The 26,537-nt window shown below is 35.5% G+C and overlaps 2 protein-coding genes across 2 annotated transcripts; both read right to left on the bottom strand.

Moving 5' to 3' along the window:
* Positions 1 to 1,849: 1,849 nt before the first annotated feature.
* Positions 1,850 to 9,768, bottom strand: LOC149892621 (uncharacterized). The gene is made up of 5 exons (XM_090079676.1): positions 9,697 to 9,768; positions 3,013 to 6,033; positions 2,690 to 2,755; positions 2,372 to 2,428; positions 1,850 to 2,215 (listed from the first exon to the last, which is right to left on the bottom strand). Exons 2-5 carry the CDS (start codon positions 6,002 to 6,004, stop codon positions 1,896 to 1,898), a joined length of 3,435 nt encoding a protein of 1,144 aa, XP_089935802.1. The 5' UTR covers positions 6,005 to 6,033; positions 9,697 to 9,768; the 3' UTR covers positions 1,850 to 1,895.
* Positions 9,769 to 21,021: 11,253 nt separating this feature from the next.
* On the bottom strand, positions 21,022 to 25,510 carry LOC149892620 (uncharacterized). Its single transcript, XM_090077603.1, has 4 exons — positions 22,184 to 25,510; positions 21,862 to 21,927; positions 21,544 to 21,600; positions 21,022 to 21,387 (listed from the first exon to the last, which is right to left on the bottom strand). Exons 1-4 carry the CDS (start codon positions 25,173 to 25,175, stop codon positions 21,068 to 21,070), a joined length of 3,435 nt encoding a protein of 1,144 aa, XP_089933729.1. The 5' UTR covers positions 25,176 to 25,510; the 3' UTR covers positions 21,022 to 21,067.
* Positions 25,511 to 26,537: the final 1,027 nt, after the last annotated feature.

The following is a 26,537-nucleotide window of genomic DNA, read 5'->3' as shown; positions in this document are numbered from 1 at the left end:
TTTTGAACAGTTTTTCAAAGAAAGGTTAGCGTAGCTTTCCTCTTTTAACATTAGCTTATGTAGCTTGACATCACAAAACACAAAACTCAAAAAGACAAAATAAAATATAAGATAAACGTAAAATAAAATGTAGATGAAGCTAAAGTTAGGCTGCATGAAATAAACGGGTAACAATATTTTTCTATGTATGTTTACATTGAGTTATATAAAATCCTCTGCGCAAATATAGGTATGTTAGAGAGTAAAAGTGCATAAAAAGCCTCGCTACTTTGTTAAAGGTTGTTTTTGAATAGTTTTTCAAAAAAAGGTTAGCGTAGTTTTCCTCTTTTAACATTAGCTTATGTAGCTTGACATCACAAAGCACAAAACTCAAAAAGACAAAATAAAATATAAGATAAACGTAAAATAAAATACAGATGAAGCTAAAGTTAGGCTGCATAAAATAAACGGGTAACAATATTTTTCTATGTATGTTTACATTGAGTTAAATAAAATCCTCTGCGCAAATATAGGTATGTTAGAGAGTAAAAGTGCATAAAAAGCCTCGCTACTTTGTTAAAGGTAGTTTTTGAATAGTTTTTCAAAAAAAAGGTCTTTAAAGTTTAGCTTATGTAGCTTGACATCACAAAACACAAAACTCAAAAAGACAAGATAAAATATAAGATAAACGCAAAACAAAATATAGATGAAACTAAAGTTAGGCTGCATATAAAACCAACAACATAATATTCTACTAGCCTAGTTTTCCTCTTTTAAGTTTAGATTATGTAGCTTGACATCACAAAACGCAAAAAGGCAAGACAAAATACAAGGTAAACGTAAAATAAAGTAGAAGTGAAACAAAAGATAGGTTGCATAAATACAAAAACTGCATTGCCAAAAATAGAATTTGTTGTCTAGAAAGACTTTTTAAAGTTTGTTTCTTTCGTCTATTGACTTAGTGAATCGCGATCTGGTTTTTCTTAGGCGCGCTTGTTTCTTAGTTGTTTTTTTTTGTAAAGAAAGTTTATTCAGACGTTTTTTTTACGCAACTCCTTTAACATTATTTTTAACAAAGTATTCTTTTATACGTGTTTACATTGAAATAAAACCCTTTGCGTAAATAGAGATAAATTAGAGAGCAAAAGCCTCACTACTTTGCAGAAGAAGAATTGGATGGCAAGATACAACTTTTTAAATTCGTGTGCTTTCTCTTTTAAGGTACTTTTTGAATATTTTTTCAAAGAAAAGTTAGCGTAGTTTTCCTCTTTTAAGTTTAGCTTACGCAGCTTGACATCACAAAACGCAAAAACCAATAAGGCATGATAAAATACAAGATAAACGTAAAATAAAATAGAAGTGAAACAAAAGTTAGACACCATAAAAAAAAAACAAACAAAAAAAAAAACATAATATACTTCTATGTATGTTTACATTGAACTTAATAAAATCCTTTGTGTAAATATATGAAAAAATAGAGAGTAAGAGTTCATAAAAAAAGCCTCGCTATTTTGCTGAAGAAGAAATGGATGTCTAGATCTTTTAAAATAAGGAACTTTTTGATTTCTTTTTCCGAAAAATGGTTGGAGCAGTTTTCCTTTTTTAAATTTCACTTATGCAGTTTAACATCACAGAAAATATTAATTTGCTTTTTAACAAACTCTTAAAAACATCAGAAGTAATTCTAAATGCAACTCTATTAAAAGTGTTAACAGAATAACAAAACGACTTTTTTTTTTTTTTAAAGATAAAAAAAGTTTGAACTATCTTTAAATAAGAAATGTGAGAACAGTTTAACAGAACTTCTTGTTTATTATGTATTTAGCGAAACAGATAAATATATTTGCAAAAGCATAGAGAAAACAAACTACACAAAAGGCCCATCTTTATTGCCAAACTGAACAAACTTTTCTAAACTACATAAATGGTCTCACTATATTGCCATATTGAACAAACTTTTCTAAACTACCCTCTTTTTGAATTTTTAGCTTCATGTTTTTAATTTTGTCTTTAATATGGCTTCGGTAGGAGTACTTTTGCAAGACATGAATGAGCTTGTCACTGCTATGATTTGCCAAGATGCCAAGGTAATCTTTGTACGAGCAACTTGAGCTTACATCTGTAAACACGTCTTGCAAGATGTATGCCAACACTAAAGCTGCACATCGAGGAAAACTTCTGGTGTTGAACCATTCGTTGTGGCCAGGGCAAGCATTCAGCTTTTCAACTATTTCATCTAAAATTTTACAAACTCAAGTCATAACACAAAGAGATTAAATCGAATATTCATTTGGTTCTGAAGCATGACAAGATTAATTTTGTTTTTTTATTTGTTTTTTTTGTTGACCTTATTGTTTGCACTGATAGCAATAACTGGTTTTTGAAAGATTACCTAATTGGCATTGGCTAACTTCTGCTTTGTTTTCCTTTGTTCTTGGCTGAGTTGATCCTGAAATAAAATAAAACCATGTTCATTTTTCTAATTCATAAAAAAACCATCAACAGTTTCTAAGTGTTAGAGATAATAACAAGCTGTGCATGATTTCTAACGGTGATGTTTCTAACTTCATCATTAGAAATCGGGTAGACACAACTTTCTAAAAGTGCACTTAGCAATGATGGCTAGTTTTTATTAACAGTTAACCATCTGAAATTGTGCAAGAAGAGGTTTGTGTTTATATATGTTTGTATAAATTAGGTTTTACATTACCGATGTGTTCTTGAGTAAAAGATGGCATTTCCAACTTGATTTTTTTTCTTCTTGGATCTTTTACTTCTAAAACATAATCAGTTTTAGTATCATTCACTTGTGTAAACATTTAAGCAATCACAGAATTAGTCCTGCAACAAATACATACACACTTCTGTGTTGTTTTTTTTGTTTTTTTTTTTGTTTTTTTTATTGTTTTTCTTTTTTTTTTTTTTTTTTACAGCTTTAACAATAACAATAGGGCAAGGAGTTAATTTGGGCATTTTTATTTTTTGAAAGCGTGTTGAGATTTGCATAAAAATCAAAAATCAAAAAGAATTTACCTCTGGATGTACAAGCAAGACTTTGGCTAAATAGACTACCAACAGATTGAACAGCACCAGGTGAGGGCTGTTTTTCAAGAACAGTACCAGCCTGTTGGACTGGAACAGCTGAAAGAAACAAACTGGGTTTGGCCATCGTTTGCTGACGAGCAACAAGATTAGGAGCCAGAGGAACAGAAAAGACCTCTTTTGAAGGATTAAAAACAACTTGCAGAGAAGGAGCAACATGAACAGGTTTGGCAACCACTTGCTTATGAGCAGGTTCAAGAAGAGCAGGTTCAAGAAGAGCAGGTTCAAGAAGAGCAGCTTCAGGAGGAGCATGGAAAACACGTGTGACAGCCATAAGATTATCTTGCTGTGAAGCAACATTAGACACTGTTTCCAGCAGAACAGAAAAGACCTCTTTTGAAGGACTGAAAGCAACTTGTTGAGCAGGAGCAGCAGAAACAGGTTTGGCAACCACTTGCTCACTAAAGTAAACTGGAGAAAGTTGTGCATGGTGTTCAATAAAATCCGGTTCATCAGGAAATAATGTTAATGCAAGAGGAGAACAAGCTGTGCCAACAGGAACAGCTAGAGTCTGATCTACATCCATACAAACAGCTTGTTCATTAGGAACTAGTTGTGCAAGAGCAGAGGATAGTTCAAGAACTGGACCAGCGATTGTTTGTTCAGAAGGAACAGACGAAACAGGAGTTGAGCTAGGTTCACACAAGAAATCTACAACATGTTCGTTGCTGTCCTCTAAAGGAGCATTGTTTTCTACAGCTGGAGAAAATGGAACCACTGTGGTACAACCGAAAGTAGCAGCACATTCTTCAGAGTCAGAACCGGAGTCTGAATCTTCCTCAAAAATGTCCTCAACATCATGAAAACCGTACTCCTCTGCATTAGTTCGGAGCCAGTCCATCACATCCTTCTCCTCCTTTGGTGGTCTCTCAGACTTTTCAACAGTCAAAGACTCTATGACTCCGAAGGACTGTCCGATGCCCAGGGCAAAGCGCAACTCCTCTGCAGCGTTCCACTGGGACACATAAAAGCTATCCATTGTGTGTCTGCTGTGCTTCATGTAGAGTGTAGCAAACCGCTCGCGATCTTCTTTGCTGTTGTTGGCAAAGTAAGTGGCTATCGAACCGCGAATGCAAGTGGGAGTAAGACGCTTCATGGGAATGTTTACTTGGCTTTTTCTGAAGCAGGACGTCAGGCTAGAGGTGATAGCAGAGGAACCCATCTGGTAAACAGGCACTCTAGTTGCACCTAGTGTCACACCTTCGTCTTTGTTGGCTCTCACCGAAGGAAAAAGGGGCCTGTAGCAGTCGCTCAACTCCAAAACAGTCTTGGTGTCTGCAGCCATGTAGTGAGAGTCGTTGACAAGAAGGTCTCTGTATCTCAGCAAATAAATATCGATCAACACTTTCAAGTCGTTCGGCACTAGAATGTTTTTGGCTCCGTACTTGTATGCTGTTTTGTAGCGCTCTTGCACAATGCAATATCCACACTCACTCTTCTCAGCAGCCATGTAGTCTCTAATGTTTAAAAGAGCAATGTTAGATTTTCTTAAACTGTTAATTACAGTGACAGAGAGCAGAAGATGGTTTCGTAGAGACACAGCATTGTCTCTAGTCAGCGGAAGAGACGCCTTTCTAATCGATTCCACTAAGTCTCTTACGTATGCAGACTTGCCATATTCGGTCAGCAAACTGACATTGATGATGTTGATGCTTTTTCTTCTTTTCACAAGGCTCCTCCTCAAAGAACGAAAGGGCCTCAGCACTTTTCGCAACTCATCCACCTTGCAGCGCAAACGTCGGATGGCCTCATGAGAAAGTCCGAAATAGACGTTTCTGGCTTCACTGAAACGAAACAGGAGACAAAGGGAGACGAGGCGGTTGTACAACGTGTGACAAGACATGGCTTTTGTTTGGTCAAGTTCACTCAGCTTGGAATTGAGCTGAATTTTCTTAAAGTGCAAGGAGAAGTATCTATCCTCCAAAACATTGGAATTGGTGAGGGCGTTTGGGTGCAGCGTCAACGTGCTGTCACAACAAGTCAATATTTCCACAACTGCATTTTTGTAGATCTTTGCTTGTGACCAAGTGTTGTTGTTGGCTACCACAAGCCACTTTTCAAAGTCTCTGAAGAGCTCATCTGCTGACTGGTAATAAAAGTGAAAAGCATCTTTGTCCAGCTGAAACAAGAGTCTCTTTTCTTCGGTCAAGACATAGGAGCTGGAAACCAAGTGCTCTAAGGAATCGAAATCAGAGTCAAGGACGGATTCGGTGTTCAGCTCTTTGTTTTCTACAGAGGTGCATTGGTTTGCAGAAGGAGCCTCGGACGAACCAGCAACTGGTGAGGGCAAGCTTAAAAGAGGATCAGAGGAAAGAACCGGAGAAGAAAAAGAGGAGGAAGGCCCAGGAGCAGAGGATGCAGAGCCTGATGCAGACGCTTGTTCAGCTACTGGCTTAATACCAAAGAAGGCAGGTCGAATAAATTGAGGGACATAGAGCTTCTCGTTGTCGTATCGCTTTGCCTCTGCAATCTTTTGTTTGATCATCTTGGAATCGTAGAAATGAGTCTCTTTCAAGTGTATGTCCAGTCGGTCGTAATACTTCCAACATTGCAAACAGGGGTAAGGTTTTGGACAGCCGGACTTGCGTTCGAGACGAGCATGCTGAAACTTCCTGACCATTGCAGAGTAAAAGATGGAAGCTTCATCCAAAGTCCAAGAATGATCTTTTTTAGTCAAGTGTCTTTTAATGCTTGTGGACGAATGTTTGCACAAAGGCATCGGACAGCTAACAGCGTACCTCTTCTTGGTACCATAGAAAGGTACAACCCTGTTTACGGAGCCACACGCTGCAACTAATGCGGCCCTGACTTTGTTTTTGAGCTTTAAGTCTCTCTGTTCTTGTGACTGCTTTCTTTTCTTTTTTTTTGCTTTAGAGTTTGGAGAAGAAGCAACAACAGAGTTGTTTTCTTGTGAAGAAGACATGTTCAGGTGTTTGTTTGCAACGGTTTTTGCTAAAAAAAGGAAACCAGTCAGTGAGAGTTTTTTTCTTCTGCCTGCATCCAATCCTGGAATGTTTACAACTGCAGGGAAGAGCTGTGTTTTTTCGAATCCTCTGCAAAAGAGAAAAAAAGAAAGAAAAGAGAGCAACAAGAAGAAACAAAGTTTCCACTAGCAAATGAAAAAGAATGAGAGCAACTAGCATTACATGCATGGTGGCAGCAGTGATTGCTATTATGAGAAGGAGAATGAGAAAAAAAAAAAGAAAAAGAAAAGAAACAAATAAATAAAGAGATGGAGTTTGAGAGGATCTCGCAACCATATGACTCAAAGAAAGAAACTGTGTTGAAAAAAGGCAAGAGAGGGCAAATAGAACTTGCTAACAAGGACAAATGACAGACATAACTACAACAGTAACAACTCTCATTGCAAGCATAATAACAACAGCATCAGCATCACTGACTCAGAGAGTGTTGACATAACAAAAAAGAAAACAAAAGTACAAGCCAAGTGGGGGAACATTAACAAACACTCATTGCAACTATAACAACAACAACAACAGCAACAGCATCACTGACTCAGAGGGTATTGATAAAAAAAAACAAGCAAAACAAAAACAAACAAAAAAACAAATAAAAAAACAAAACAAGCAAATTGGGTGAACAGTAACAACTCTCATTGCAAGCATAATAACAACAACAGCATCAGCATCAGCATCACTGACTCAGAGAGTGTTGACAAAATAAAATAGACAATAAGCAAGCAAAGTGGGTGAACAGTAACAACTCTCACTGCAAGCATAATAACAACAACAGCATCAGCATCAGCATCACTGACTCAGAGAGTGTTGATAAAATAAAACAGATTATAAACAAACAAAGTGGGTGAACAGTAACAGCTCTCATTGAAAGCATAATAACAACAACAGCATCAGCAACAGCATCACTAACTCAGAGGATATATAAAAAAACAAACAAACAAACAAACAAAACAAAAACAAAAAAAAACAAGCAAAGTGGCTGAACAGTAACAGCTATCATTGCAAGTAAAATAACAACAACAGCATCAGCAACATCATCACTGACTCAGAGAGTGGTGATAAAATAAAACAGATTAAAAAACAAGCAAAGTGGCTAAACAGTAACAACTATAAATACAAGTAAAATGACAAAAGCAGCAACAGCATCACTAACTCGCAGGGTGTTGATAAAAAAAAAAAGCAACAAACAAACAAAGCAAGCAAAGTGGGTGAACATTAACACTCATTGCAACTATAATAACACCAACAGCAACAGCATCAGTGACTCAAAGGGTGTTGATAAACAAAAACAAAGGCACAAACAAAACAAGCAGAGTGGGGGAACATTAACAACACTTATTGCAAGCATAATAACAACAACAGCATCAGCATCTCTGACTCAGAGAGTGTTGATAAAATAAAATAGATTATAAACATGCCAAGTTTGTGAACATTAACAAACACTCATTGCAACTATAACAACGACTACAGCAACAGCATCACTTACTCAGAGAGTGTTGAGAAAAAAAACAACAAAAAAAACAAAAACAAAACAAAACAGAAAACAGAAGTACAAGCCAAGTGGGGGAACATTAACAAACACTCATTGCAACTAAAACAACAACAACAGCAACAGCATCACTTGCTCAGAGGATATTGATAAAAAAAACAAACAAACAAACAAACAAAACAAGCAAAGTGGCTGAACAGTAACAGCTATCATTGCAAGTAAAATAACAACAACAGCATCAGCAACATCATCACTGACTCAGAGAGTGGTGATAAAATAAAACAGATTAAAAAACAAGCAAAGTGGCTGAACAGTAACAACTATAAATACAAGTAAAATGACAAAAGCAGCAACAGCATCACTAACTCGCAGGGTGTTGATAAAAAAAAAAGCAACAAACAAACAAAGCAAGCAAAGTGGGTGAACATTAACACTCATTGCAACTATAATAACACCAACAGCAACAGCATCAGTGACTCAAAGGGTGTTGATAAACAAAAACAAAGGCACAAACAAAACAAGCAGAGTGGGTGAACATTAACAACACTTATTGCAAGCATAATAACAACAACAGCATCAGCATCACTGACTCAGAGAGTGTTGATAAAATAAAATAGATTATAAACATGCCAAGTTTGTGAACATTAACAAACACTCATTGCAACTATAACAACAACAACAGCAACAGCATCACTTGCTCAGAGGATATTGATAAAAAAACAAACAAACAAACAAACAAACAAAACAAGCAAAGTGGCTGAACAGTAACAGCTATCATTGCAAGTAAAATAACAACAACAGCATCAGCAACATCATCACTGACTCAGAGTGTGGTGATAAAATAAAACAGATTAAAAAACAAGCAAAGTGGCTGAACAGTAACAACTATAAATACAAGTAAAATGACAAAAGCAGCAACAGCATCACTAACTCGCAGGGTGTTGATAAAAAAAAAAGCAACAAACAAATAAAGCAAGCAAAGTGGGTGAACATTAACACTCATTGCAACTATAATAACACCAACAGCAACAGCATCAGTGACTCAAAGGGTGTTGATAAAGAAAAACAAAAGCACAAACAAAACAAGCAAAGTGGGTGAACATTAACAACACTTATTGCAAGCACAATAACAACAACAGCATCAGCATCACTGACTCAGAGAGTGTTGATAAAACAAAATAGATTATAAACAAGCCAAGTTGGTGAACATTAACAAACACTCATTGCAACTGTAATAAGAACAACAGCAACAGCATCACTGACACAAAGGGTGTTGATAAACAAAAACAAAAACACAAGCAAAGTGGGTGAACATTAACAACACTCATTGCAACTATAACAACAACAACAGCAACAGCATCACTGGCTCAAAGGGTGTTGATAAAATAAAGAAACAAAAACAAAACAAGCAAAGTGGGTGAACAGTAACAACTCCCATTGCAAGCATAATAACGACAACAGCAACAGCAACACCATCACTGACTCAGAGAGTGTTGATAAAATAAAATAGATTATAAACAAGCCAAGTGGGGGAACATTAACAAACACTCATTGCAACTGTAACAACAACAACAGCAACAGCATCACTTACTCAGAGAGTGTTTATAAATAAAACAAAAAACAAAAACAAGAAACAAAAATACAAGCCAAGTGGGTGATTACTAACAGCGCTAACAGCAGCAACAACAGTGTCTTTAGAAACAACAAACAAGTACAACAGCAACAACTGCTTTTACAGAGTATAACAATAACAACAACATGGCACTAACAACAACAAAAGGGTTGGAATAAAAACCTGTAGGCAAAAGGAGAGCTGCATTCAGACAAGATCGATTACAAAGAGGCTCTTCTTTAGGACAGAGGAGAAACTGCTTTTGAGGGACAGAGGGACTTTTGTTGTTGTTGTTGTTGTTGTGCAGAAACCAACAAACTTTTATTGAACCGAATATAACCGAATATAACCGAAAGTCTTGTTTGCTTCTGTTTTGTGCCATCAAGAAGGGAAAACAAAACATCACAAAACAAACGAAGCAAACGAAACAAACAAACAAACGAACGAAACAAACAAAAAAACGATTAAATAAATAAACAAACAAACGAAACAAACAAACAAACAAAAACAAATAGGAAAAACAGAAAACGCAGTACCGAAACCTCGCCATTTTTATCCTTCCTCGAGCTTTCTTTGGGCGCCAAAGACCGAGAAAGTTGAGCAAACGTGACGTTGAGGGGGGGGGGGGGGGTACTTAAGGCCAGCAGACCGACCAATGGCAAGCTTAGGAGAGACCCACGTGAATGTTACATTTTCTTTCTATGTACGCTGAATCCGCTCAAAGTCTGGAATTTCCAGCATTCACGTGTCATCACTCCAGCCACCAGATTGGCCCACACTTTGCACACTTTCAAGACTAGAACTTCACTTAATCACAAATTGAGCCAAAAAAAAACTAAGTCTCGCATGGCGACAACTTTTCCAAAAGCAAACAAAGGCAAACAAAGGCAAACGAAGGCAAACGAAGAAAAAACAAAAACAAGTAAACAAAAACAAAACCGAAAAGGGAGAGAGAGAGCAAGTCGACTCATTTCTTTCGACTGCCTTAAACGAGAAGTCTAAAACGTTTAAAAGTTGAAAACTAAGTTTTTTAAATGAACTGCACCGAAAAAACTTTACGACAGTTTAGCTGGTTAAAAACGCAGAGGAAAATATTTTATAAAATTTAAGCGTTCTAAAGATGTCCATTTTTGTTTTTGTTTTTTTTTTATTTTGGTTTGTTTCTGGTTTGCTTCTTTTTTTTTTTTTAAATTCTAGCGATCGAGCATATTTGAACGGTTTCATCAACCTGTTGGCGCACGTGCTCGAGAGCTAGAACTTTGATTGCTTTTGTTGTTGAGAATTGAGAATGTCCGAGCAGGTTTTTTTATCGATTTCATCGCTTGTGGCGAGGCAAAAATCAAAACGCTTTTTGGACGAAAGAAAGGAGATTAAAAGGAAAAAAGAGAAGAAAAAAAAAAACAAAAAAATAGGTTATGTGTCATAAACATTTATTTTCTCACGCGATGACGTCTAGTTTTGTTAGAGTAATTAAAATATGGTATCAAGTTTGTAATTTCTATCTTATTTTTAGTTACGGATAATTGCCAATTATGTCACGTTTAGTATACACAACGCTGTTTTCTTAATAGCAATATGATACAAACAAGTTATAAAAAAAAAAAGCGTTCGCTCGATCTTCCTTAGTCAGTTGAACAAAAAGAAATTTTCACAACATATGATTGATTTGGTTGTCCTAGCAAGCTGTTTTAGCAAACGACTAGAGGTTGCAACTGTTGTTCATTGAAAACGAAAAATCTAGCGTCAGCAAGAAATTTTTGAATACATAATGTACACAAAAGTGGCACTAACAAATGAAAATGTAAAAAAAAATGTTTACCTTGATGCCAGACTCGCAGAGATGTTGTCGCTCGTTGCTATCGACTGCGAACAGCTTTGTTGTTTTTCGAAGTGCCTCTTCACTCTACTTATAGCCGAAGTTTTGGCTTCGAAAAAAAATACGAACGTCGTTAAGCTCAACGAGCTGCTTTAATTGTTGTTCGTGCGAAAACGAAATGCTTAAACGGATAAAAGTGTTGGCGTAATTACACTTTTCGACCGCGATGCAGTTTGTCAACAACTCTAGCGTACTTTTTTGGCTCGTGGAGCAAAAAAGCCTCATGATAATAGCAAAGGCTTAAAATGTCTTAACATGTCAGCAAAGGCTTAATATGCTTAATAAACTGTGGGTTAAGTTTTTGCGGTGCAGCTCATTAACAACTTAATTTGCAACTTGCTGGCACAAGCAAACGTTTATGACTTCTCGTTTAAGACAGTTGAGCGAAATCAGTCGACTCACTCATTCTCCCTTTTCTGTTTTGTTTTTGTTTTGTTTTTTTGTTTTTGTTTTTGTTTGTTTTTTTTTTCTTTGTTTGTCTTTTGTTTAAAATGTAAAAAACTCGAAAGGAAAGTTGTTGCTTTGTTTGCTTATTGAAAGTTTTCGCCAGTTGCAAGACTTAGTTTTGTTTTTGTTTACTTATTAAAATATCGAGGAAAATATTTGAGGACATCGCATTCTAAAGGTGCCTTTTTAATAAAACATCTAACGATTTAGCTTTTAACGTTATGCTCAAAAGAATGCCCGTTTCGGTTTCTTTTTTCTTTTTTTTTTTTTTTTTTTCCTTTGTTTCAATTGGGCAGAGTGCTCATTTGAGCAGCCCGCCCATGATCCAAAATTAGGACTTTTCTACGAGATACTTTTCATGGACTGTTGTAATTTCAGCAGACCAACACAGTGACTAGTTGGTAGTGTGTGTTAGTTCCGCTTTCATTCACGGTTGAGCGGACCTGTTCGATTACTCGAACATTGGTCACGTCTGGAACGTGAGAATGCTAGAGTGCGTTTTACTAACAATTTTATCGCTTGTGGCCAGGAAAGCAAAACTTTCCGTTTTTGTCTTTTGCATTCTAAAGGTGCCTTCTTAATAAAACCTCTAACGATTTAGCTTTTAACGTTATGCTTAAAAGAATGCCCGTTTCGATTTCATTTTTTTTTTCTGTTTGTTTTTGTTTTTGTTTTTTTTTTTCAATTCGGCATTTTAAGGGTGCCTTTATAACAAGATCTAACGATATAGCGTTTAATGTTGTGCTCAAAAAAAAAAAAAGTGCCTTTTATATCTCTCAATGGTCTCCAACGATAAAACTGCCGACCAATCGCAACGATTAAACAGCCGACCAATGGCAGCTCAATAGTCTCCAAACATGAAACTGCCGACCAATGGCAGCTCAGTGGTTTGAGAAGTGAGATCATTCGATTTCGTTTTATTATCTCCAGTTTGAACTAGTGCTTGGCTTTTATAAAAATTGTCAAATTTTGCCAAGCAAATCTTATACGAAACGCTACTTTGATGTCAAACCTTCGTTACTCCCTATTCCCTTCTAGCGGAGGGCCGGCTAAAAGCTAGAAAAAAAGAGAGAAGGAAACTTTTTTCTTTTTTTCTTTATCTTTTTTTTTTTTTTTTTTAAGAGGGGTAGGGGTGGGGGGGGGGGGGGGGGAAGGAGTAAGAGAATTACGGGGTTAGGATTGGAGGGGGATGAGGTTACGGTTTGGAAGCCTGGGGACAATGAAAAATTGCGTTCGTATAGTGTCCACGAGGGGCGTCCTTCGGTTGTAACGTGCCGCTAGGTGCACGCGTCTAGTAGTTTCGTTGCATCGACCTAGAGGAGTTCTCCGAAAGGTCTTGCGCTTTGGGCTCGGGCAAACGGCCTGCATCCATTGTAAACACGGTCTCTGCCGTTAGAAAATCGTTAACCAGGCTTTTGTGAGCTTTAACAACCATCCCTTTGAGTTTAAAACGAACGTTTCCCCAAAAGCCATTCGAGATGGAGGTACTCACGGAGGTTTGTTACGGTAACAACCCTGTGGTTTGCCATCTTCTTTCTTTCCGCAGCGTCGCAAACGGATCGGCCGGTCTCTTAGGTGACGAAAAAACGTCTGATCTCTCGACTGGAATGCTTAACGTACTAAGATTAGAAGAGTTAGTACTAAGAGTCGCATCTGGCCGCCGTAATTTTCTTCGATGATGTACTTGAAAATTTCGTGACGTCGTTTTCAAAGCTCTAGGGTCGATTTTAACCTTCGACCTTAAAGTCGATTTTAGCCTTCGGTGTGGCTCTGTACAACTTTTGCGGTGAAAAAGCTTGCGCGGAGTCTACAGTTGTATTTAGCCGACAGACGCTGGCAACGCAGAAACAGAATGACTCTTGGGCGGCGCAAACCGAGCGTTCAGCAAATTTCTAGCATTTTACGTCAAAGCGGACAATCTGCACGACAAATAAAGCTAACTTTCTCGTTGCAACAGTTAGTCACTGGACGTTGGACGAGTGTGTACAGCTGTTTTGCGTCGAAAGCCGACCGGTGGTCGGATGCGACTCTTCTTTTCATTCGAAAATCAGAACCTGGCCATCAGTCGTGTATCACCATCGAATGCTTAATGTAGTGATTTCTCGAAACGACAAAAGCTTGTAAAACAAACAGCTTCGCTGTACTGTTGCCTAGTATGTTAACGGATGGCCAGGAACAACCTTGGTCTGTAAAGAATGAGTTCGTTTTTCCATTCGAGGCACTAATTACTGCAGTTTTAAAAGTCACCTAAAGTATAAGCTCATCTCTCCATTCAAGAAAAACAAGCATCAGAGTTTCGGAAAGTTTGCATGCACGACACCACCATCGATGATACTTAAACAAACAGAAAATGAATTGCAAAACAGAACCACTGAATTGCAAAACATAACAACGGACAGCTTGTAAAAAGCATGGTGATGAGCTTCTTCAATCCAATCAAGGAACCAAGCATCACAGTTTCGGCAATGGTGCATGTGCAAATCAGCAAACTGTGATACTTAATCAAACAACTTCACTGTTTTGCTTAGTTTAAGAACGGATGGCTAAGAACAACCTCGTTAGTGAGTATGAAGTCATCTCTTCATTCAAGGAATTAATAATCAGAGTTTTAGAAGTCTCTTACGTGCGATACTACTATCAACGGTACTTAATCAAACAGCCTCTCAGAATGGCCTAGTTTGAGAACGGAAGGCTAGGAACAACCTTAGTAGTGGGTCATCAGTTCAACTTTTCATTCAAGGAATTAAGCATCTAAAATCTGAAAAATAAAAAGAAGAGCTCTTTGTTAGAAGTTCTTATTTTTATTTTTCCTCAACTTCTATTTCTTTTCTTTTTTTCTTTTTTTTTTTTAATGATAGTTTTTCTTTTTTTTTTATCTATTTTGTTCGTTTAAATTAATACAACAGGCGTTTTAGGTCGTTTCTGTAACATTATTTAACACTTTAAATTGTAATAAATATTTGAACTGAAGAAAATCCTTTTCGTAACGTTAAAATGTCATAAGAACATTTCATCTTTACCAAATACGCTTGTAAAAATAGTTTCACTTTTAAAGTTTGTTGTATATGTCTTTTAATTTAGTGAATCGCAATTTGGATTCTCTTAGGCGCACATCTACTTTAGTTGCTTTTTCTTAAAGAAAGGTCACCAGAGTTATCTTACACAGCTCCTGCAGCATAATCTTTAACAAAATACTCTTTTGAAAAGTTTTACATTGAAATAAACAAAAGCCATTTGCGTAAATAGAGATAAATTAGAGAATAAAAAGTGCATAAACGCCTCGCTACTTTGATGAAGAAGAAACGGATGACTAGATGCAACTTTTTAATTTCGCGTGCTATCTCTTTCGATTAAGGTACTTTTTGAATATTTTTTCAAAGAAATGTTAGCGTAGTTTTCCTTTTTTAAATTTAAATCATGTTTAAAGGTAGTTTTTGAATGTTTTTTCAAAGAAATGTTAGCGTAGTTTTCATCTATTAAATCTAAATCATGTTTAAAGGTAGTTTTCGAATATTTTTTCAAAGAAAAGTTAGCGTAGGTTTCCTCTTTTAGATCTAGCTTATGTTTAAGGTAGTTTTTGAGTATTTTTTCAAAGAAAAGTTAGCGTAGTTTTCCTCTTTTAGATCTAGCTTATGTTTAAGGTAGTTTTTGAGTATTTTTTCAAAGAAAAGTTAGCATAGTTTTCCTCTTTTGGATATAGCTTATGTTTAAGGTAGTTTTTAAATATTTTTTTAAAGAAAAGTTAGCGTAGTTTTCCTCCTTTAGATCTAGCTTTATAATTCAGGTAGTTTTTGAATATTTTTTCAAATAAAAATTAGCAAAGTTTAGCTTATTTAGCATGACATCACAAAATACTAAACTCAAAAAGGCAAGATAAAGTATAAGATAAACGTAAAATAAGATATAGATGAAACAAATGTTAGGCTGCATAAAATCTAAAACTGCATTGCCTATCATAAACACAAACGTCTAGTAAGAGCTTTTAAAGTTCGTTCTTTTCGTCTTTTAATTTGGTGAATCGCGATTTGAATTTTCTAAAGCGCACATGCCTCTCAGTTGCTTTTTTCTTAAGGAAAGGTCACCAGAGTTTTTTTACGCAGCTCCTGCAGCATAATCTTTAACAAAATACTCTTTTGTATATCATTACACAGAAATAAACAAAAACCATTTGCGTAAACAGAGATAAATTAGAACTCAAAAGTGCATAAAAAGCCTCGCTACTTTGCTATAGAAGAAGTGGATGACTAGATACAACTTTGTAAATTCGTGTACTACCTCGATGGATTAAGGTATTTTTCGAAAGTTTTTTTAAAGCAAAAATAGCGCAGTCTTCCTCTTTTAAATCTACCTTATGTCTAAGGCAGTTTTTGAATAGATTTTCAAAGAAAGGTTAGCGTAGTTTTCCACTTTTAAGTTTAGCTTATGTAGCTTGACAAAACAACACACAAAAAGACAAGATAAAATATCAGATAAACGTAAAATAAAATATAAATGAAACTAAAGTTAGGCTGCATAAAAAACAAACAACTTAATAATCTACTAGACATGTTTAAGTTGAATTAAGTAAAGTCCTTTGCGCAAATTTGGGTAAATAAGAGATTAAAAGTCCATAAAAAGCCTCGATACTTTGCTGAAGAAGAAGATGACTATATGCAACTTTTTAAAATCGTGAGCTATCTATATCGATTTAGGTCCTTTTTGAGTACTTTTTCAATGAGAAGTTAGCGCAGTTTTCCTCTTTTAAGATTGGATCATGAAGCTTGACATAACAAAACACAAAACTAACAAAGGCAAGACAAAATATAAGGTAAACGCAATATAAAATATAGATGAAATTAAAGTTAGGCTGCATAAAATAAACGGGTAACAATACTCTTCTATGTATATTTACATTGAGTTAAATAAAATCCTTTGCGCAAATATAGGTATGTTAGAGAGTAAAAGTGCATAAAAAGCCTCGCTACATTGCTGTAGAAGAAGTGGATGACTAGATACAAACTTTTAAATTTGTGTGCTGTCTCTATCGAATAAGGTAGTTTTCGAAAGTTTTTTCAAAGCAAAAATAGCGCAGTGTTCCTCTTTTAAATTTAGATTATCTCAAAGGTAGATTTTGAATAGTTTTTCAAAGAAAGGTTAGCGTAGCTTTCCTCTTTTAAGTTTAGCTTATGTAGCTTGACATCACAAAACACAAAGCTCAAAAAGACAAAATAAAATATAAGATAAACGTGAAATAAAATACAGATGAAGCTAAAGTTAGACTGCATAAAAAACCAACAACATAATAATCTACTAGGTATGTTTACATTAAATTAAATAAAATCCTATGCGCAAATATAGGTATGTTAGAGAGAAAAAGCCTCGCTACTTTGTTAAAGGTAGTTTTTGAATAGTTTTTCAAAGAAAGGTTAGCGTAGTTTTCCTCTTTAAAGTTTAGTTTATGTAGCTTGATATCACAAAACACAAAACTCAAAAAAGAAAAGTAAGATAAAAGTTAATCGTAAAATAAAATATAGGTGAAATAATTGTTAGGCTGCATAAAAGAAAAAAAAAATCATAGCATAATAATCTTCTATATATGCTTGGATTGAATTAAATGAATTCCTTTGCGTAAATATAAGCAAACTAGTGAGAAAAAGTGCATAAAAAGCATCGCTACTTTGCTGCAGAAGAAGTGGATGACTATATGCAACTTTTTAAAATTGTGTGCTATCTCTATCGATTAAGGTGGTTTTCGAAAGTTTTTTCAAAGCAAAAATAGCGTAGTTTTCCTCTTTTAAATCTAGCTTTTGTCTAGGGTAGTTTATGAATAGATTTTCAAAGAAAGGTTAGCGTAGCATTCCTCTTTTAAGTTTAGCTTAAAATTCTTGGCATCACAAAACACAAAACTCAAAAAGATAAGATAAAATATAAGATAAACCTAAAACATAATATAAATGAAACTAAAGATAAGCTGCATAAAAAACTAACAACATAATAATCTACTAGGCATGTTTAAATTGAATTATATAAAATCCTTTGCGCAAATATAGGTATGTTAGTAAAAAAGCATTAAAAGCCTCGCAACTTTGTTAAAGGTAGATTTTGAATAGTTTTTCAAAGAAAGGTTAGCGTAGTTTTCCTCTTTTATGTTTAGATTATGTAGCTTGACATCACAAAACACAAAGCTCAAAAAGACAAAATAAAATATAAGATAAACGTAAAATATAGATGAAACAAAGTTTACACTGCATAATAAACAAACAACATAATTATCTACTAGGCATGTTTAAGTTGAACTAAATAAATTCCTTTGCGCAAATATGGGAAAGTTAGACAGTAAAAATCCATAAAAAGCCTCGATACTTTGCTGAAGAAGATGACTATATGCAACTTTTTAAAATCGTGAGCTATCTATATCGATTTAGGTCCTTTTTGAGTACTTTTTCAATGGAAAGTTAGCGCAGTTTTCCTCTTTTAAGATTAGATTATGAAGCTTGACATAATAAAACACAAAACTAACAAAGGCAAGATAAAATATAAGGTAGTTTTCGAATGTTTTTTCAAAGCAAAATTAGCGTAGTGTTCCTCTTTTAAATCTAGATTATCTCAAAGGTAGATTTTGAATAGTTTTTCAAAGAAAAGTTAGCGTAGCTTTCCTCTTTTAACATTAGCTTATGTAGCTTGACATCACAGAACACAAAAACATAAAATAAAATATAAGACAAATAGATGTAGCTAAAGTTAGGCTGCATAAAAAACCAACAACATAAAATATCTACTAGGCATGTTTAAATTGAATTAAATAAAACCCTTTGCGCAAAAATAGAGAGTAAAATGCATAATGTTAGAGAGTAAAAGTGCATAGAAAGCCTCGCTACTTTGCTGTAGAAGAAGTGGATGACTAGATACACTTTTTTAAACTTGTGTGCTATCTCTATCGAATAAGGTAGTTTTCGAGAGTTTTTTCAAAGCAAAATTAGCGTAGTGTTCCTCTTTTAAATCTAGATTATCTCAAAAATAGATTTCGAATAGTTTTTCAAAGAAAGGTTAGCGTAGCTTTCCTCTTTTAACATTAGCTTATGTAGCTTGACATCACAGAACACAAAAAGATAAAATAAAATATAAGACAAACGTAAAATGAAAAATAGATGTAGCTTAAGTTAGACTGCATAAAAAACCAACAACATAATAATCTAACAGGTATGTTTAAGTTGAATTAAATAAAACCCTCTGCGCAAATATAGGTATGCTAGAGAGTAAAAAGGCATAAAAAGCCTCGCTACTTTGTTAAAGGTAGTTTTTGAATAGTTTTTCAAAGACAGGTTAGCGTAAATTTCCTCTTTAAAGTTTAGCTTATGTAGCTTGACATCACAAAATATAAAACTCAAAAAGACAAGATAAAATATAAGATAAACGCAAAATAAAATATAGATGAAACTAAAGTTAGGCTGCATAAAAAACCAACAACATAATAATCTACTAGGCATGTTTAAATTGAAATAAATAAAATCGTTTGCGCAAAAATAGCTATGTTAGAGAGTAAAAGTGCATAGAAAGCCTCGCTACTTTGGTGTAAAAGAAGTGGATCACTAGATACAACATTTTAAAATCGTGTGCTATCTCTATCGATTAAGGTGGTTTTCGAAAGTTTTTTCAAAGCAAAAATAGCGTAGTCTTCCTCTTTTAAATCTAGATTATGTCTAAGGTAGTTTTTGAACAGTTTTTCAAAGAAAGGTTAGCGTAGCTTTCCTCTTTTAACATTAGCTTATGTAGCTTGACATCACAAAACACAAAACTCAAAAAGACAAAATAAAATATAAGATAAACGTAAAATAAAATGTAGATGAAGCTAAAGTTAGGCTGCATGAAATAAACGGGTAACAATATTTTTCTATGTATGTTTACATTGAGTTATATAAAATCCTCTGCGCAAATATAGGTATGTTAGAGAGTAAAAGTGCATAAAAAGCCTCGCTACTTTGTTAAAGGTTGTTTTTGAATAGTTTTTCAAAAAAAGGTTAGCGTAGTTTTCCTCTTTTAACATTAGCTTATGTAGCTTGACATCACAAAGCACAAAACTCAAAAAGACAAAATAAAATATAAGATAAACGTAAAATAAAATACAGATGAAGCTAAAGTTAGGCTGCATAAAATAAACGGGTAACAATATTTTTCTATGTATGTTTACATTGAGTTAAATAAAATCCTCTGCGCAAATATAGGTATGTTAGAGAGTAAAAGTGCATAAAAAGCCTCGCTACTTTGTTAAAGGTAGTTTTTGAATAGTTTTTCAAAAAAAAGGTCTTTAAAGTTTAGCTTATGTAGCTTGACATCACAAAACACAAAACTCAAAAAGACAAGATAAAATATAAGATAAACGCAAAACAAAATATAGATGAAACTAAAGTTAGGCTGCATATAAAACCAACAACATAATATTCTACTAGCCTAGTTTTCCTCTTTTAAGTTTAGATTATGTAGCTTGACATCACAAAACGCAAAAAGGCAAGACAAAATACAAGGTAAACGTAAAATAAAGTAGAAGTGAAACAAAAGATAGGTTGCATAAATACAAAAACTGCATTGCCAAAAATAGAATTTGTTGTCTAGAAAGACTTTTTAAAGTTTGTTTCTTTCGTCTATTGACTTAGTGAATCGCGATCTGGTTTTTCTTAGGCGCGCTTGTTTCTTAGTTGTTTTTTTTTGTAAAGAAAGTTTATTCAGACGTTTTTTTTACGCAACTCCTTTAACATTATTTTTAACAAAGTATTCTTTTATACGTGTTTACATTGAAATAAAACCCTTTGCGTAAATAGAGATAAATTAGAGAGCAAAAGCCTCACTACTTTGCAGAAGAAGAATTGGATGGCAAGATACAACTTTTTAAATTCGTGTGCTTTCTCTTTTAAGGTACTTTTTGAATATTTTTTCAAAGAAAAGTTAGCGTAGTTTTCCTCTTTTAAGTTTAGCTTACGCAGCTTGACATCACAAAACGCAAAAACCAATAAGGCATGATAAAATACAAGATAAACGTAAAATAAAATAGAAGTGAAACAAAAGTTAGACACCATAAAAAAAAAACAAACAAAAAAAAAAACATAATATACTTCTATGTATGTTTACATTGAACTTAATAAAATCCTTTGTGTAAATATATGAAAAAATAGAGAGTAAGAGTTCATAAAAAAAGCCTCGCTATTTTGCTGAAGAAGAAATGGATGTCTAGATCTTTTAAAATAAGGAACTTTTTGATTTCTTTTTCCGAAAAATGGTTGGAGCAGTTTTCCTTTTTTAAATTTCACTTATGCAGTTTAACATCACAGAAAATATTAATTTGCTTTTTAACAAACTCTTAAAAACATCAGAAGTAATTCTAAATGCAACTCTATTAAAAGTGTTAACAGAATAACAAAACGACTTTTTTTTTTTTTTAAAGATAAAAAAAGTTTGAACTATCTTTAAATAAGAAATGTGAGAACAGTTTAACAGAACTTCTTGTTTATTATGTATTTAGCGAAACAGATAAATATATTTGCAAAAGCATAGAGAAAACAAACTACACAAAAGGCCCATCTTTATTGCCAAACTGAACAAACTTTTCTAAACTACATAAATGGTCTCACTATATTGCCATATTGAACAAACTTTTCTAAACTACCCTCTTTTTGAATTTTTAGCTTCATGTTTTTAATTTTGTCTTTAATATGGCTTCGGTAGGAGTACTTTTGCAAGACATGAATGAGCTTGTCACTGCTATGATTTGCCAAGATGCCAAGGTAATCTTTGTACGAGCAACTTGAGCTTACATCTGTAAACACGTCTTGCAAGATGTATGCCAACACTAAAGCTGCACATCGAGGAAAACTTCTGGTGTTGAACCATTCGTTGTGGCCAGGGCAAGCATTCAGCTTTTCAACTATTTCATCTAAAATTTTACAAACTCAAGTCATAACACAAAGAGATTAAATCGAATATTCATTTGGTTCTGAAGCATGACAAGATTAATTTTGTTTTTTTATTTGTTTTTTTTGTTGACCTTATTGTTTGCACTGATAGCAATAACTGGTTTTTGAAAGATTACCTAATTGGCATTGGCTAACTTCTGCTTTGTTTTCCTTTGTTCTTGGCTGAGTTGATCCTGAAATAAAATAAAACCATGTTCATTTTTCTAATTCATAAAAAAACCATCAACAGTTTCTAAGTGTTAGAGATAATAACAAGCTGTGCATGATTTCTAACGGTGATGTTTCTAACTTCATCATTAGAAATCGGGTAGACACAACTTTCTAAAAGTGCACTTAGCAATGATGGCTAGTTTTTATTAACAGTTAACCATCTGAAATTGTGCAAGAAGAGGTTTGTGTTTATATATGTTTGTATAAATTAGGTTTTACATTACCGATGTGTTCTTGAGTAAAAGATGGCATTTCCAACTTGATTTTTTTTCTTCTTGGATCTTTTACTTCTAAAACATAATCAGTTTTAGTATCATTCACTTGTGTAAACATTTAAGCAATCACAGAATTAGTCCTGCAACAAATACATACACACTTCTGTGTTGTTTTTTTTGTTTTTTTTTTTGTTTTTTTTATTGTTTTTCTTTTTTTTTTTTTTTTTACAGCTTTAACAATAACAATAGGGCAAGGAGTTAATTTGGGCATTTTTATTTTTTGAAAGCGTGTTGAGATTTGCATAAAAATCAAAAATCAAAAAGAATTTACCTCTGGATGTACAAGCAAGACTTTGGCTAAATAGACTACCAACAGATTGAACAGCACCAGGTGAGGGCTGTTTTTCAAGAACAGTACCAGCCTGTTGGACTGGAACAGCTGAAAGAAACAAACTGGGTTTGGCCATCGTTTGCTGACGAGCAACAAGATTAGGAGCCAGAGGAACAGAAAAGACCTCTTTTGAAGGATTAAAAACAACTTGCAGAGAAGGAGCAACATGAACAGGTTTGGCAACCACTTGCTTATGAGCAGGTTCAAGAAGAGCAGGTTCAAGAAGAGCAGGTTCAAGAAGAGCAGCTTCAGGAGGAGCATGGAAAACACGTGTGACAGCCATAAGATTATCTTGCTGTGAAGCAACATTAGACACTGTTTCCAGCAGAACAGAAAAGACCTCTTTTGAAGGACTGAAAGCAACTTGTTGAGCAGGAGCAGCAGAAACAGGTTTGGCAACCACTTGCTCACTAAAGTAAACTGGAGAAAGTTGTGCATGGTGTTCAATAAAATCCGGTTCATCAGGAAATAATGTTAATGCAAGAGGAGAACAAGCTGTGCCAACAGGAACAGCTAGAGTCTGATCTACATCCATACAAACAGCTTGTTCATTAGGAACTAGTTGTGCAAGAGCAGAGGATAGTTCAAGAACTGGACCAGCGATTGTTTGTTCAGAAGGAACAGACGAAACAGGAGTTGAGCTAGGTTCACACAAGAAATCTACAACATGTTCGTTGCTGTCCTCTAAAGGAGCATTGTTTTCTACAGCTGGAGAAAATGGAACCACTGTGGTACAACCGAAAGTAGCAGCACATTCTTCAGAGTCAGAACCGGAGTCTGAATCTTCCTCAAAAATGTCCTCAACATCATGAAAACCGTACTCCTCTGCATTAGTTCGGAGCCAGTCCATCACATCCTTCTCCTCCTTTGGTGGTCTCTCAGACTTTTCAACAGTCAAAGACTCTATGACTCCGAAGGACTGTCCGATGCCCAGGGCAAAGCGCAACTCCTCTGCAGCGTTCCACTGGGACACATAAAAGCTATCCATTGTGTGTCTGCTGTGCTTCATGTAGAGTGTAGCAAACCGCTCGCGATCTTCTTTGCTGTTGTTGGCAAAGTAAGTGGCTATCGAACCGCGAATGCAAGTGGGAGTAAGACGCTTCATGGGAATGTTTACTTGGCTTTTTCTGAAGCAGGACGTCAGGCTAGAGGTGATAGCAGAGGAACCCATCTGGTAAACAGGCACTCTAGTTGCACCTAGTGTCACACCTTCGTCTTTGTTGGCTCTCACCGAAGGAAAAAGGGGCCTGTAGCAGTCGCTCAACTCCAAAACAGTCTTGGTGTCTGCAGCCATGTAGTGAGAGTCGTTGACAAGAAGGTCTCTGTATCTCAGCAAATAAATATCGATCAACACTTTCAAGTCGTTCGGCACTAGAATGTTTTTGGCTCCGTACTTGTATGCTGTTTTGTAGCGCTCTTGCACAATGCAATATCCACACTCACTCTTCTCAGCAGCCATGTAGTCTCTAATGTTTAAAAGAGCAATGTTAGATTTTCTTAAACTGTTAATTACAGTGACAGAGAGCAGAAGATGGTTTCGTAGAGACACAGCATTGTCTCTAGTCAGCGGAAGAGACGCCTTTCTAATCGATTCCACTAAGTCTCTTACGTATGCAGACTTGCCATATTCGGTCAGCAAACTGACATTGATGATGTTGATGCTTTTTCTTCTTTTCACAAGGCTCCTCCTCAAAGAACGAAAGGGCCTCAGCACTTTTCGCAACTCATCCACCTTGCAGCGCAAACGTCGGATGGCCTCATGAGAAAGTCCGAAATAGACGTTTCTGGCTTCACTGAAACGAAACAGGAGACAAAGGGAGACGAGGCGGTTGTACAACGTGTGACAAGACATGGCTTTTGTTTGGTCAAGTTCACTCAGCTTGGAATTGAGCTGAATTTTCTTAAAGTGCAAGGAGAAGTATCTATCCTCCAAAACATTGGAATTGGTGAGGGCGTTTGGGTGCAGCGTCAACGTGCTGTCACAACAAGTCAATATTTCCACAACTGCATTTTTGTAGATCTTTGCTTGTGACCAAGTGTTGTTGTTGGCTACCACAAGCCACTTTTCAAAGTCTCTGAAGAGCTCATCTGCTGACTGGTAATAAAAGTGAAAAGCATCTTTGTCCAGCTGAAACAAGAGTCTCTTTTCTTCGGTCAAGACATAGGAGCTGGAAACCAAGTGCTCTAAGGAATCGAAATCAGAGTCAAGGACGGATTCGGTGTTCAGCTCTTTGTTTTCTACAGAGGTGCATTGGTTTGCAGAAGGAGCCTCGGACGAACCAGCAACTGGTGAGGGCAAGCTTAAAAGAGGATCAGAGGAAAGAACCGGAGAAGAAAAAGAGGAGGAAGGCCCAGGAGCAGAGGATGCAGAGCCTGATGCAGACGCTTGTTCAGCTACTGGCTTAATACCAAAGAAGGCAGGTCGAATAAATTGAGGGACATAGAGCTTCTCGTTGTCGTATCGCTTTGCCTCTGCAATCTTTTGTTTGATCATCTTGGAATCGTAGAAATGAGTCTCTTTCAAGTGTATGTCCAGTCGGTCGTAATACTTCCAACATTGCAAACAGGGGTAAGGTTTTGGACAGCCGGACTTGCGTTCGAGACGAGCATGCTGAAACTTCCTGACCATTGCAGAGTAAAAGATGGAAGCTTCATCCAAAGTCCAAGAATGATCTTTTTTAGTCAAGTGTCTTTTAATGCTTGTGGACGAATGTTTGCACAAAGGCATCGGACAGCTAACAGCGTACCTCTTCTTGGTACCATAGAAAGGTACAACCCTGTTTACGGAGCCACACGCTGCAACTAATGCGGCCCTGACTTTGTTTTTGAGCTTTAAGTCTCTCTGTTCTTGTGACTGCTTTCTTTTCTTTTTTTTTGCTTTAGAGTTTGGAGAAGAAGCAACAACAGAGTTGTTTTCTTGTGAAGAAGACATGTTCAGGTGTTTGTTTGCAACGGTTTTTGCTAAAAAAAGGAAACCAGTCAGTGAGAGTTTTTTTCTTCTGCCTGCATCCAATCCTGGAATGTTTACAACTGCAGGGAAGAGCTGTGTTTTTTCGAATCCTCTGCAAAAGAGAAAAAAAGAAAGAAAAGAGAGCAACAAGAAGAAACAAAGTTTCCACTAGCAAATGAAAAAGAATGAGAGCAACTAGCATTACATGCATGGTGGCAGCAGTGATTGCTATTATGAGAAGGAGAATGAGAAAAAAAAAAAGAAAAAGAAAAGAAACAAATAAATAAAGAGATGGAGTTTGAGAGGATCTCGCAACCATATGACTCAAAGAAAGAAACTGTGTTGAAAAAAGGCAAGAGAGGGCAAATAGAACTTGCTAACAAGGACAAATGACAGACATAACTACAACAGTAACAACTCTCATTGCAAGCATAATAACAACAGCATCAGCATCACTGACTCAGAGAGTGTTGACATAACAAAAAAGAAAACAAAAGTACAAGCCAAGTGGGGGAACATTAACAAACACTCATTGCAACTATAACAACAACAACAACAGCAACAGCATCACTGACTCAGAGGGTATTGATAAAAAAAAACAAGCAAAACAAAAACAAACAAAAAAACAAATAAAAAAACAAAACAAGCAAATTGGGTGAACAGTAACAACTCTCATTGCAAGCATAATAACAACAACAGCATCAGCATCAGCATCACTGACTCAGAGAGTGTTGACAAAATAAAATAGACAATAAGCAAGCAAAGTGGGTGAACAGTAACAACTCTCACTGCAAGCATAATAACAACAACAGCATCAGCATCAGCATCACTGACTCAGAGAGTGTTGATAAAATAAAACAGATTATAAACAAACAAAGTGGGTGAACAGTAACAGCTCTCATTGAAAGCATAATAACAACAACAGCATCAGCAACAGCATCACTAACTCAGAGGATATATAAAAAAACAAACAAACAAACAAACAAAACAAAAACAAAAAAAAACAAGCAAAGTGGCTGAACAGTAACAGCTATCATTGCAAGTAAAATAACAACAACAGCATCAGCAACATCATCACTGACTCAGAGAGTGGTGATAAAATAAAACAGATTAAAAAACAAGCAAAGTGGCTAAACAGTAACAACTATAAATACAAGTAAAATGACAAAAGCAGCAACAGCATCACTAACTCGCAGGGTGTTGATAAAAAAAAAAAGCAACAAACAAACAAAGCAAGCAAAGTGGGTGAACATTAACACTCATTGCAACTATAATAACACCAACAGCAACAGCATCAGTGACTCAAAGGGTGTTGATAAACAAAAACAAAGGCACAAACAAAAC

This window comes from Hydra viridissima, unplaced genomic scaffold (genome assembly GCF_058129835.1).
Source record: "Hydra viridissima isolate aposymbiotic clone 2 unplaced genomic scaffold, HvirCarnegie_v1 scaffold_2, whole genome shotgun sequence".
NCBI lineage: Eukaryota > Metazoa > Cnidaria > Hydrozoa > Anthoathecata > Hydridae > Hydra > Hydra viridissima.
This window is presented reverse-complemented; position numbering and strand designations above follow the sequence as displayed.

Excerpts from the sequence above, each read along its gene's own strand:
- LOC149892620 (XM_090077603.1), bottom strand. The coding sequence starts at position 25,175 with ATGTCTTCTTCACAAGAAAACAACTCTGTTGTTGCTTCTTCTCCAAAC. Across the intron at positions 21,601-21,861 it reads TTTTACTCAAGAACACATCG|GATCAACTCAGCCAAGAACA; the intron begins GTAATGTAAAAC and ends ATTTTATTTCAG. Across the intron at positions 21,388-21,543 it reads AGTTAGCCAATGCCAATTAG|ATGAAATAGTTGAAAAGCTG; the intron begins GTAATCTTTCAA and ends GTAAAATTTTAG.
- LOC149892621 (XM_090079676.1), bottom strand. The coding sequence starts at position 6,004 with ATGTCTTCTTCACAAGAAAACAACTCTGTTGTTGCTTCTTCTCCAAAC. Across the intron at positions 2,756-3,012 it reads TCTTGCTTGTACATCCAGAG|AAGTAAAAGATCCAAGAAGA; the intron begins GTAAATTCTTTT and ends ATTATGTTTTAG. Across the intron at positions 2,216-2,371 it reads AGTTAGCCAATGCCAATTAG|ATGAAATAGTTGAAAAGCTG; the intron begins GTAATCTTTCAA and ends GTAAAATTTTAG.